Source organism: Anolis sagrei, chromosome 11 (assembly GCF_037176765.1).
Source record: "Anolis sagrei isolate rAnoSag1 chromosome 11, rAnoSag1.mat, whole genome shotgun sequence".
Classification (NCBI taxonomy): Eukaryota; Metazoa; Chordata; class Lepidosauria; order Squamata; family Dactyloidae; genus Anolis; species Anolis sagrei.
In genome coordinates, this window is record NC_090031.1 from 24,666,736 (window position 1) to 24,678,950 (window position 12,215).

General features: G+C 45.2%; 1 protein-coding gene across 10 annotated transcripts in view; it reads right to left on the reverse strand.

Moving 5' to 3' along the window:
• The window catches only part of CUX1 (cut like homeobox 1), a 307,807-nt gene that overhangs the window by 78,929 nt on the left and 216,663 nt on the right, over positions 1–12,215 (reverse strand). For 6 of the 10 annotated variants that reach the window (XM_067472043.1, XM_067472044.1, XM_067472045.1 and 3 more), the window contains exons 16-17: positions 10,897–10,962; positions 2,130–2,231 (exon numbers count right to left, since the gene is read on the reverse strand). The exons of 2 other annotated variants lie outside the window; for them this stretch is intronic. In XM_067472043.1, the coding sequence (XP_067328144.1) occupies positions 2,130–2,231; positions 10,897–10,962 (168 nt within the window). The remainder of the gene's footprint in view (positions 1–2,129; positions 2,232–10,896; positions 10,963–12,215) is intronic. 2 more of the 10 variants (XM_067472046.1, XM_067472042.1) reach the window with 1 other exon arrangement.

Below are 12,215 nucleotides of genomic sequence, written 5' to 3' on the forward strand. Positions count from 1 at the left end.
ACTGTATTTACTTGAGTCAAATGCGCCCTAGAATCTAACGCGAACCTCAATTTTCAAAACCCCCAAACCAAAAAAAGTATTGACCATATTACACGAGTCTAATGCATGCCCTAATTTTGGGAAGGTAATTTAGTCAAAAAATGTGAGCATTAGAATCGAGTAAATACGGTACTTCCTGCACAATTAAACAGGAATAATACATTCAAACCAGAAACATAATATTTTTTCCAAATTTACTTACATAGTGTTATGCTAAGTAATTATGTCTATGAATTTCAACATGTTTCCAAAAATAATATCTGCATTCATTGGCTTTCACTAAAGAATTAACAGGCTCAACAGCTGGGGGGGAAAGCACATCGCGCATTAAAAATATTCCTGGGATCAAGCAGTAAGGAAGAGAGTGAACTCATGGCTCGTGTGCTGACAAATCTAGAGCTCTCTTCGTGAGTAAAATCTATGGAAAAGAGGATTTGAATTCTCAATAGCTGGTTCTATAACAAAGTGGAATGCTTTTCTTTCTTTTCATGGGACAGGAAAAGCTTTATATGAATCATAGAATCATAGAGTTGGAAGAGACCTCATGGGCCATCTATTCCAACCCCCTACCAAGAAGCTGGATAATCACATTCAAAGTATGAGATGAGGAAAGGATTTTAGCTCAGTCTCGTCAACGTTGGATTTTCATGACGGTCTTGTTCCCAAGTGGATTTCTAGTTTCATGATTCAAGTATTGCCAGGTTCCTGTTCTGGGTATTTGATCTCCATGCTGTCTTGTTTTTTTGGGTTTTGCATCTATGGATCTTCTGTTTTTACCTTTGTACCCTGAAGTTCATGGACCATCTGTACTTTTTGGAAAATACTGTTTCTATAATTTTTATTGCTTTGCTTCCATATACCCTTCAATTAACTGCTTGCTGATTTTACTATAATGGTGTGGAGTTTAATATGGGATATACCATATTTTCCGGCATATTGGACGACTTTTTAACCCTGGAAAATCCTCGCTGAACTTGGGGGTAGTCTAGTACGCCAGGTATAAAAAAAAATCACTTCCTGTTTTGTGTCCAAAACAAGATGGAGGGAGGTGGGCAGCTGCCCTCTGCTGGAGCACGGCGCCCGAAGAAGCAGCAGCTGCTAAGCTCCTCCAGCGCCACTTGGCTCCCGCTGCTGGGCTTCAGCCTCACCGAGGGGCTCTTCCACTCCATGCCCGCCTTGGGTGTCAGTGCGGCAGAGGAGGAGGAGGCGATATACTCGTCGGACGGCCGCATTGCTTCCTCCTCCACCACTACACTGACAGCCGAGGCAGGCATGGAGTGGAGGAGCGTCTTGGGGAGGCTGGAGCCAAGCAGTGCCCAAGGGCAGCCCTCAGGTGCTGCTTGGCTCCCACTGTCGGGCTTCAGCCTCCCTGAGGGGCTCTTCCACTCCATGCCTGCCTTGTCTGTCAGTGCGGTGGAGGGGGGAAAGGTGATAAACTCGCCGGACGGCCGCGCCGCCTCCTCCTCCTCCTCCTCCGCTACCTCATCCTCCTCCACCATCACATTGACAGCTGAGTTGGGCAAGTAATGGAAGAGCCCCTTGGTGAGGCTGAAGCCCGGTAGCGGGAGCCAAGTGGCACCAGAGGAGTGCAGCAGTAGCTGCTTCTTCGGGCGCCCTGCTCCAGCGCAGGGCAGCTGCCCGCCTCCCTTGCCTGTTAGGAGACTCCATCTTGTTTTGGATCCAAAACAGGAAGTGATGTTTTGGACTCAAAACAGGAAATGATGAGCACAGCAGTTGGCTGGCTGCCAGTGGGAGAGAGGCTGCCTCTATGGAGCCGAGAAGCAGCCTCAAGGCCAATAAAGGGGGCTTTGGGGCCTCGAGGGGCTGGCAAGAGGGGTAGTCTAATACGTGAGTATATCCAAAATTTGATTTTTTAAATTGAAAAGTTGGGGGGGGGGGGTTTGTCTTATGTCTAGTATGCCAAAAAATATGGTAGTTCCCCAGCAAAAGACCCAACATGCGAATACACAGACATTCTTTGTTGTGCCATTCTTTCTGGAAATGCTTAAGGAAGGAAGGCGACCTTTTTTTTTCACGTGAGTCCAAGATAGCCACCACATGCCTTGTGTCCTGGCAAGGTGTGTCCTTACCTGTTTTCTGCACCTGCAACTCCCTCTTGGCTTGCTCCAGGATGGACTTGATGGCTTCGTCGGAGCCGGCCTCCGTAGCCCGGATCCTGGTGGTGATATTGCCTGGGCAAAGGGGAGGAGAAGAAGAAGCGCTTGCCGTCAAAACACCCTACGGAGGAACAGCACTTCTGTCCCAACATGATCTCCACTGATCCACCGGGAGACAACAACAATAACACTATACAACAAGGTTTGAAAAAAAAATGTGGTGTTCCTGGTGCGAAAGTGTGATTTCCAGTTTCATTCTGTGGTCCTGACTTTGAAAGTTGTTGTTCTCCTCCGGGAACTATGTTGTTTTTGTGGCTGCTACAAACTATTGGAATTGGCTCAGAGATTCATTTTCCCTCCTGCAAAAACGAAGTTTGGGAAGTTGAATAAACCTTTTCCATGTTTTTTGCACAGAGCCAATTGAGAAATGACATTTGTAACCCAGGAACAAAAGTCATGTGACATAGTGCGATTCTTTCTGGCTTTGTAAATCTGGGTTTTGCCTGCCCTTCCTCGGAAGCTGCATTGTGTTGCGGGCTCATTTTGCAAACTGTACACTGCCAGTCCCTCCATCGTCTTTGGTGGGAATTTGGGAAACATTTGTTGCTCAGACCCCTGAATTCTCACAGCTAAGATTGTATATTTAATGGCTTTTCATGGGAGCCACTTTGTGTCTCCTTTGTGGAGAGAAAAAGAAGGGTATAAGTAAACATAATAATAATAATAATAATAATAATAATAGGAAGCGTTCAACTTATAATTTTGTGAAACAGCATATATATCTCATTTGCTATGACATACTGTGTTTTTAAAATAATAATAAGTGCCTAAAGACCTTGGCCTGTACTTAAGCACAATCGGCGCTGACAAAATTACCATCTGCCAGCTGCAGAAAGCTACCTTACTGGGATCTGCATGCATCATTCACCGATACATCACACAGTCCTAGATACTTGGGAGGTGTCTGACGTGTGAACCAATACAAAAGCCAGAAGAGTGATCTTGTCTGCTGTGGACTCATCTTGTTGTGTTTCTAATGATGATGATGATGATGATAATAATAATAATAATAATAATTAATAATAGAACTGCAAAGACTCTGGCACAAGCCAGTCAAGGTGGTCCCAGGGATGATGGATAAACTGGGTGCAGTGCCTAAAGACCTTGGCCTGCACTTAAAAACAATCGACGCTGACAAAATTTGTCAACTGCAGAAGGCCACCCTACTTGGATCCGCACACATTATTCTCCGATACATCACACAGTCCTAGACATTTGGGAAGTGTCCGACGTGTTATCCAGCATAGTCATAGAATCATAGGGTTGGAAGAGACCTCGCGGGTCATCCAGTCCAGCCTCATTCTGCCAAGAAGCAGGACAATTGTGTGTACTCATCTTGTTGTGTATCCAATAATAATAATAATAATAATAATAAATTTATTTACAACACTAGCAGTTCCCTGCCACTCATTGCTGTGGCCCAGTCTCTGTATATGTGTTTTGTGTGTGTATATATTATTTATTATTTCCTATATTTATACCCCGCCCTTCTCCCCCCGAAGGGGGACTCATATGTGCATGTGTGTGTATATATTTGTGTATATGTGTATACACATATGTGATTTTGTGCATGCGCTGTAATGTATTTTTATATATATATATTTTGCTTTTTAAGTCCCTTTTGCTGTGTTTTTCAGTGTGTTTATGAGTGATGGTCACTTGTTGGCCTGATAGGTGTATTGCGTCCAAATTTGGTGCCAATTCTTCCAGTAGTTTTTGAGTTCTGTTAATCCCACAAACGAATATTACATTTTTATTTATATAGATTTATATCCCGCCCTTCTCACCCCGAAGGAGACTCAGAGTGGCTTACAAGTTATATGTACATACAATATATTATATTATATTATTAGCATAGCACAATATTAGCATTATATATTAGTATTGTATATTTGTATTAATATTATATATTAGTACTAGCTTTACCCGCCACGCGTTGCTGTGGCCAACCTTCTCTCCCTCTTTCTCTCCTTCTTTCAGTCCTTCCTTCATTTCCTTTTCTTCTTTCCTTTCTACCTTCTCTACCTGTTTACTTCCTTCCTTAGCTTTTTGCTTTCATCCTTACTTCTCTTTATTTCTTTCCTTCCCTCCCTCTTTCTCTCCTTCTTTCTCTTCTTCTTTTGCTGTGTTTCCTCCCTTCCCTTTTTCTTTCCTTCTCCCCTCCTTCCTTCTCTTCCTCTTTCCTTCCTCCTCCCTTTTTATTTTCCTTCCTCTTTCTCCTTTCTTCCCTCTCTATCTCTTTCCTTCCTTCCTTCGCTCTTGACTTCCAGACTTCCTTTTCTTTCTTTTCTTCCCTCCCTTTCTCTTCTTCCTTCGCTTTTTTCCCTCTCTTCCCCTTCCCAAATTCCCCTTCCTTCCTTCCTTCCTTCCTTCCTTCCTTCCTTCTGACACCTTCCCTTCCCCTTCCCTTTCTTCTTCTTTTCTATCTTTCTTTCCTTTCCTCCATCCTTCCTTCCTCCCTTCTTTCCCATCCTCCTTCTCTCTCTGTACTCTTTCTTTCCTACCTTTCTTCTTTCATATACCTTCTCAACTTCCCTCCCTCCCTCCCTTCCTTCCTTTCCTACCTTCCCAGAGTGCATTGCGTGTGTACTTCCTCCCCTGGGCACTGCGCATGCTCAGTTGGATTTTGTAATTGTGAGTTTGTTGGAATGTTGTTTGGAATTTTGATGAGTGTTGTGCATACCTTGTGGGTTGAGGTATGTGCACGGCAAATTTGGTGAGTTTTCGTTGGGTTTTTTTTCGTGTTTTGCTGCCCCGTTGAACACCCTTTCAATTTATATATATATAGATTATATATTAGAATTATATTCGTTATATATATATATATATATATATATTAGTATTATATTAGTAGTATATATATATATATTAGTATTAGTATTATATATTATATTATATATAGTATTATATATTGTACTGCACCACTATTCTGCAATATTATTAGTAATATTACATGTAATGTAAAATATATAATTATCATATTATTTTATTGTATTATTGTTAGCATTATAGTGTATTACAATATTATGATCAATATTATATGTACATATAATAGGGCTCTAGGTGCAATGAACAAAGAACCATTCGTTTCTACAACGGAACCTGGGTCACTCAAACTCCACGCGGCCGGCTTGCTAGCACTATTTCTCCGCTTGAGGCCGACTAGAAAACAACCGAGCCCTTTCCCCCTCTTGAAGAATTCCCCAAAAGCACAAATGCTGAAGGAAAAAAAGAGAGCATCTGCTAGGTTTTTCAGAATCAAAACATCCTCCTGAAGAATCTGGCGCGGCGGCGTTGCAGGCTGGAAGAGGCAACGACGGACAGACGGAGGAATGGGCCCCGAGGAGGAAGCGGGAGGCAAGATCGGAATGGTTTTTGGTCAGGCTCCAATTTGGCGGCATGACAAGATATCATTCAAACCTTCCCTTCCGTGCGGCAGAGATGGAGCCGTACTTTGAGGAATGGAGGAAGTGGAGAAGATTCCTAAGCATTTGGAAACGTCTTGGCAAAGGCTTTCGCGGGCAGAATCACTGGGATGTTGTGCGGGTTCCGCGCTGAATGGCCGGGTTCTAGCAGCGTTTTCTCCTCCTGACATGCTGCTAGAACCCAGCCGTACAGTCCAGAACCCATATAATACCCTGATTTGGAAAGCTCATGGCCACCATCACACATCGGTGCGTGCCTTTATTGCTCATTATTTTCAAAATCATGTCCCATGTTTATTGTCTTTGAGCTGTTTTTATATATGCTTTTATTAATTAATTAATGATATTTATATGCCACCCTTCTCACCCCGAAGGGGACTCAGAGTGGCTTACAAGTAATATGTAAATATAATATATTATATTATTACCATAACACAATATCAGTGTGTGTGTGTGTGTGTGTATATATATATGGAGCCCCCGGTGGCGCAGTGGGTTAAAGCACTGAGCTGCTGAGCTTGTTGATCGAAAGGTCGCAGGTTCGATTCCGGGGAGTGGCGTGAGCTTCCGCTGTCAGCCTTAGCTTCTGCCAACCTAGCAGTTCGAAAACATGCAAATTCCTTTGTCGGGAAGGTAACGGCGCTCCATGCAGTCATGCCAGCCACATGACCTTGAAGGTGTCTAAGGACAACGCTGGCTCTTCGGCTTAAAAATGGAGATGAGCACCACACCCCAGAGTCTGACATGACTGGACTTAATGTCAGGGGACTACCTTTATCTATATCTATATCTATATCTATATATATATATATATGTTGTACTATATATGCTGTACTATACATTATACTGTAGAATTTTTAGTTTGGGTTGTTGTAGGTTTTTTCGGGCTATATGGCCATGTTCTAAAGGCATTTTCTCCTGACATTTCGCCTGCATCTATGGCAAGCATCCTCAGAGGTAATGAGGTCTGTTGGAACTAGGAAAAAGGGTTTATATATCTGTGGAATGACCAGGGTGGGACAAAGGACTCTTGTCTTCTGGAGCTAGGTGTGAACGTTTCAACTGACCACCTTGATTAGCATTTGATTGCCTGGCAGTGCCTGGAGCAATCTTTTGTTGAGAGGTAATTAGATGTCCTTGTTTGTTTCCTCTCTGTTGTTGTGCTGTTCTAATTTTAGAGTTTTTTCAGTTTATTTATTTCGTATCCAAAGCATTGTATAAATTAGTATAAAACTGATAAAAATAGAAGGAGTGCAGGAGGCTATATATCTATACATAAATATCTTTTGACACATACATAGGTAAAGGTTGTCCCCTGACATTAAGTCCAGTCATGTCTGACTCCGGGGTGTGGTGCTCATCTCTATTTCTAAGCCAAAGAGCCAGCGTTGTCCATAGACACCTCCAAGGTCATGTGGCCAGCATGACAGCTCAGTGCTTTAACCCACTGTGCCACCGGGGGCCACTGACACATACATATTTTCACTTTTATTATGTGTATAGATATTATTATAATTGCATTATATTATATTTATATTATATTATTATAATATACTATGGAGCCCCTGGTGGCGCAGTGGGTTAAACCCCTGTGCCGGCAAGACTGAAGACCGACAAGTCGCAGGTTCGAATCCGGGGAGAGGCGGATGAGCTCCCTCTATTAGCTCCAGCTCCTCATGCGGGGACATGAGAGAAGCCTCCCACAAGGATGATAAAACATCAAAAATCATCCAGGCGTCCCCTGGGCAACGTCCTTGCAGACGGCCAATTCTCTCACAACAGGAGCGGTTGCTCCTGACACGACAAAAAATATAATAAAATTATAATATGCTACACTACATAACACAATTTTTGTTCCTGAGTTATTAATGTTGTTACTTAACTGGCTCGTTCAACAAAACATGGGAAAAGTGTATGAAACTGCACAAACTATGTCTTTGTAGGAAGGACATCTTGCTATTACTCTAATTTTTCAGTTAAGATCTCGTCCGAGTCTCAACCAATTTAGCCTAATTTGTGGCAAACACACAAAATATGAAGTTTCTGGAATAGAACGACTTTCAAAGTAAGACCGCACAACTAAAGAGGAAATAACACTCTCAAACCAGAAACAGATTTCCCCCCCCCCCCCAAATTAACAAGGTGGGCTCTGCAAAGAAGATCACAGAATCCTAGAGTTGGAAGAGACTTGGTGGGCCATCCAGTCCAACCCCATTTGGCCAAGACGCAAGAAAATGTCCTTCAAAGATGTCACTAAATGAGGGGAACCTGGCTGGATGTGCCCCCAGTCTCCCCCTCCTCGTTCTCCCTTCCCTTGCCACCACCAGCTTTCCTTTTGCCTCGTCTTTGCTTCCACCGCAGTCACTGACCTCATATGGACATTTCAACGTTGCCACAAAAAAGCATTATGCAATCAACTGAGCGGGACTAAAACCATAGGAGGGTCTCACACACACGCTTTGCTTGGGAGCCATGGGTTCAAATGGCTGGAAAGGAGATGGCTTTGGACCTTAGGAAGAATTTCCTTCCCATACAAATAGCTGTTCAGCAGTGGAACTCTCTGCCTCAAGAATCCACTGGAAGCCCCTTCCTTTTAGAATCATAGAGCTGGAAGAGACCTGGTGGGCCATCCAGTCCAATGGGGATGAGGGTTTTTCTGGGCTTGAGTCAAGTCCAGGCCTTGTTGAGAAGCCTGAGATGTCTCATGAATGGAGTGTTTCTCCTGCAAATTCACAAGGTCACATTCCTGGGAGAGGCACAAAGCAGCCTTTCTCTGAGAAACTGTCTTTTGAGGATGATTTGTTAGGTGCAGAATTTAATGCGTTTGAAGATAGAATCATAGAGTTGGAAGAGACCTTGTGGGCCATCCAGTCCAACCCCATTCTGCCAAGAAGCAGGAAAATCTCATTCAAAGCACCCCTGACAGATGGCCATCCAGCCTCTGTTTAAAAGCCTCCATAGAAGGAGCCTCCACTACACTCCAGAGCAGAGAGTTCCACTGCTGAACAGCTCTCACAGCAGTGGAAATCTCTACCTTGAAGTTTGGTACAGGCTCCTTTTAAGCATAGGCTGGATCGCCGTCCGTTGGGAGGGCTTTGATTGTGCTTTTCCTGCCTGGCAGAAAGACTGGATGGCCCTTGGATGTGTCCCTCCCAACTCCAGGATTCTAGGTAGAAGGAAGAGGACAACCCCAACACTGCCTCACACTTTAGGAATCTATTAGGGCATCACTATTAGGGATCGTAGGCGTGAAATGCCTACGATCCACATCCCACTGCTTTCAGGTATCTGACTCCATATCAGAAGCTACTTTAGGTAAAGGCAAAGCTTTCCCCTTGATATTAAGTCTAGTTGTGTCCGACTCTGGCTCTCATCTCCATTCCTAAGCCTAAGAGCTGGCATTGTCTGTAGATGCCTCCAAGGTCACTTGGCCACTGGTATGACAGCATGGAGCGCCGTGACCTTCCTGCAAGAGCGGTACCTATTAATCTACTCACATTTTGCATGCTATCTTGGCCACTGGTATGACTGCATGGAGCTGGCAGAAGCTAGGTTGGCGGAAGCTGGGGCTAACAGTGGAAGCTCACCCCACTTCCTAGATTCGAACCACCACCCTTTTAGTCAGCTACTTTGAATGCCTATAAATCTAATCATTTCTATTTTTTAAAGTATGCCTGTCTGTCCGGCGCACAAAGGCTGTTGTGGGGTGAAGTGGCCCTCTGGGATGTCACTGGGAAAGAAAGAAAGGGACAGAGGGAGAGAGGGATGAAATATACATCAAGAATAAAGGCAAGCTTGTGAGGCCTCATCTCCAGCAGAGGGGCCAGAGCTGGGCCGCTTCCCCATTTGCAAGCTTAACGGGAAGGACGCGCTGGGACCGCAGCACGACCAATGCGCAAAGACAGCCAGGGAGATGCCTCCTTGGCAGTCAGGTTAGTACAGCAGTGGAAGGAAAGAAGAAGAGCAGGCTTTGCTTCCCCCCCCCCCCCCCAACAAAAAATGCTGACCCATGCTTTGTTTTATACTTACTGGTCCAGTACAGGCGTAACCCCGGCTCTGCGAGAACAGTGACCGAGTCTACCCAGGAGGGTGGCCTTCCTCCTTTTCGTGCGGCAATGTCTCCCTGCCCTTCCAGTCCAGCATTAATGGAGGCCGGTGTGATGTAACCAGAGTGGGCCTCATCATGAGCCTATTTGGTTTGCAGGTTTTGAGTCCTGATTACAGACTGGAAGGTCTGGAAAACCCCCAGAAAAATGGAATGCCCAGGAAAAAATGAAAAGATTGGGGAAAAAACGAAAACAATTGGGAAAAACCGGAAAAAATTGTGAAATGGAAAAATGGGGAGGGGAGATGGGAAAATTAGGGGAAAACAGAAAAATTGGGAAAACTGTGAAATGTAAAAAATAGAGAGGGAGGAAATTAGGGGGGGGGGAGAAGAAAAAATAAGAAAGAAATGAGGGAAAATCGGAAAAAATTGTGAAACGGAAAAATGAGGAGGGGAGATGGGAAAATTAGGGAAAAACAGAAAAAATGGGAAAACTTGGAAAAAATGTGAAATGGAAAAAAATAGGGAGGGGGAAATTGGGGGGGGGAGAAAAAAACAAAAAAAAATGGGAAAAAATTTGAAACGGAAAAATTGGAGGGGGAAGAACGGGAACATTGGGGAAAAACAGAAAAAAAAAATGAAAAATGGGGAAAAGCCAGAAAAAAAAGTGAAACGGAAAATGGGAAAAACAGAAAAAATTGGGAAAAACGTGAAAATATGGGGAGGGGAGGACTGGACTGAAAAAATGGGAGAAAACCAGAAAAATACCAGGAAAATTGGGGAAAACTTGGGGGAAAGCTCTGTTCTCCCTCCCCAGTTTTCCGTTTCCCACCAAGTCTTCCCATCTCTGGTCCTGATCAACAGGATAAACCTTGGTTAGATCCTGCAACCCTTGGGTTGACACGAAACATAGCGTCCTGTTAATGCTGGGCAAGTTGGTTGGGGAGAGTATCGCCGCACCCGGAGCAAGTAAGGCGCATGCATGCATCCACCCATGGGAAGGGCTTTGGAGTCACGGTTCGCCAGGAGCCAGGATTATGCCTGAACGGGCCCCCGGTCTGTTTTTCGCTCAGATTCCAGGCCAGAATCAAACCTTGTGCGTTGTTTGCTTGTTTGTTTGCTTAGCAATCACGACAAAGACGACACACAGCAAAGCACACTTCACTTCCCAGAGACGGACGGCAAAGAGAAACACCTGCCTGTGACGTACCTTCCGACCCATTTCTTCGTTTCGGTACTTCCTGAAATAGCCTGTTCAGGTTCTGGCCTGGATTCTCTGTTGAAAAACAAGTGGGGTAAGAACAAAACAATCAGGGGAAGCGGATGGACGGATGGTCGGTTCTGGCAAATGGGGGGCAGAGTGAGGAGGCGGGGCCGGAGGGGTCCAAGCCGCTCCGGAACCTTCCTCCCGGGCCCCTTGGGAGGGAATGGAAGCAAGGCAGGCAGGCTGGGGAGTTGAGGAAGTTGACAGCTCCACTCGGAAAGGAGATTAGGGAGAGATCAATAAATGTCTCAAAAGGTACAAAAAAAGAAGAGAGGAGGAGGCGGGTCAGTAATCCTGCCCAAGGAGCATGGATCTGCTGCAAGATCTGCCTAGAACCAACTAAGGCCTACCTAGAACCGCAGAACTGTAGAGCTGGCTTCCTTCTGCAAGGCTGGAAAAGCACAACCAAAGCTCTCCCGGCTGATGGACCTCCCTCCTGCCCTAACCCTTCCCAGCCACCCTCCTAAAGCCTCTGGAAGTACACAAAGCTATGGGAGGATGGGACGGAGATGGGGAAATGGGGCCAAGAAAGGGGCCAGGAGGATAGACCAAGGCTCAGTGGGGGCTATAGAGTGCTGGCGGGAGGAAGGCCTGAATGAGAAGCAACAACAGGAGCCAATTTCCAGTTGCGAACATGTGTTCTCGGCTCACAATGGGCTCGCTCTTCACTCGCGTGGCCTGAGGTGCGTAGCGCTCCATGCCCGGACAAGCGCGAGCTTTTGGCTCACGCTCCGTGAAAGGCCCCGTTCCCATTCCTGGGTTCCTCGCTTCGCCCCACAGAGCAAGGGACCCGGGGGGGGGGGGGGCAATTCCTGTCAGAAATATTCAATATTAACTGAGTATTTTGGATTACGAAAGTGTGAATCCAACACTGAAGGAGTTAGATTGAAGCCTGTTAGAGTTAGTGGGCCAGAACTGGTGTCGCCCTGAGGAGAGTGAGTAGGCCAAAGCCTGCTAGAGTTAGTTTTGCCTCAGTGAGGAAACTCATCAGTCTGTGTGAGGAGGCATCTGTGTGAGAGTAAAGCCTCATTTGGGGAGCTCCAGTGTGTAAAAAGGTTCTCCTCTGAGAGTTGCTCTGCAGTATATTTCTCAGGCAGGTCTTTTGTTATTAAGGCCACTCACCCAACAAGGGTTATGGGCCCAGAATAGGCTGGGCCAATGGGCCAACATTTTTCCTTTCTTGCTTCCTCCCTTCCTAGAAGGGGCACCCAATGGCACTATCCTTCTTCTTCTACACTTCCCTTTCAAAGTAGAACGTAATAAGG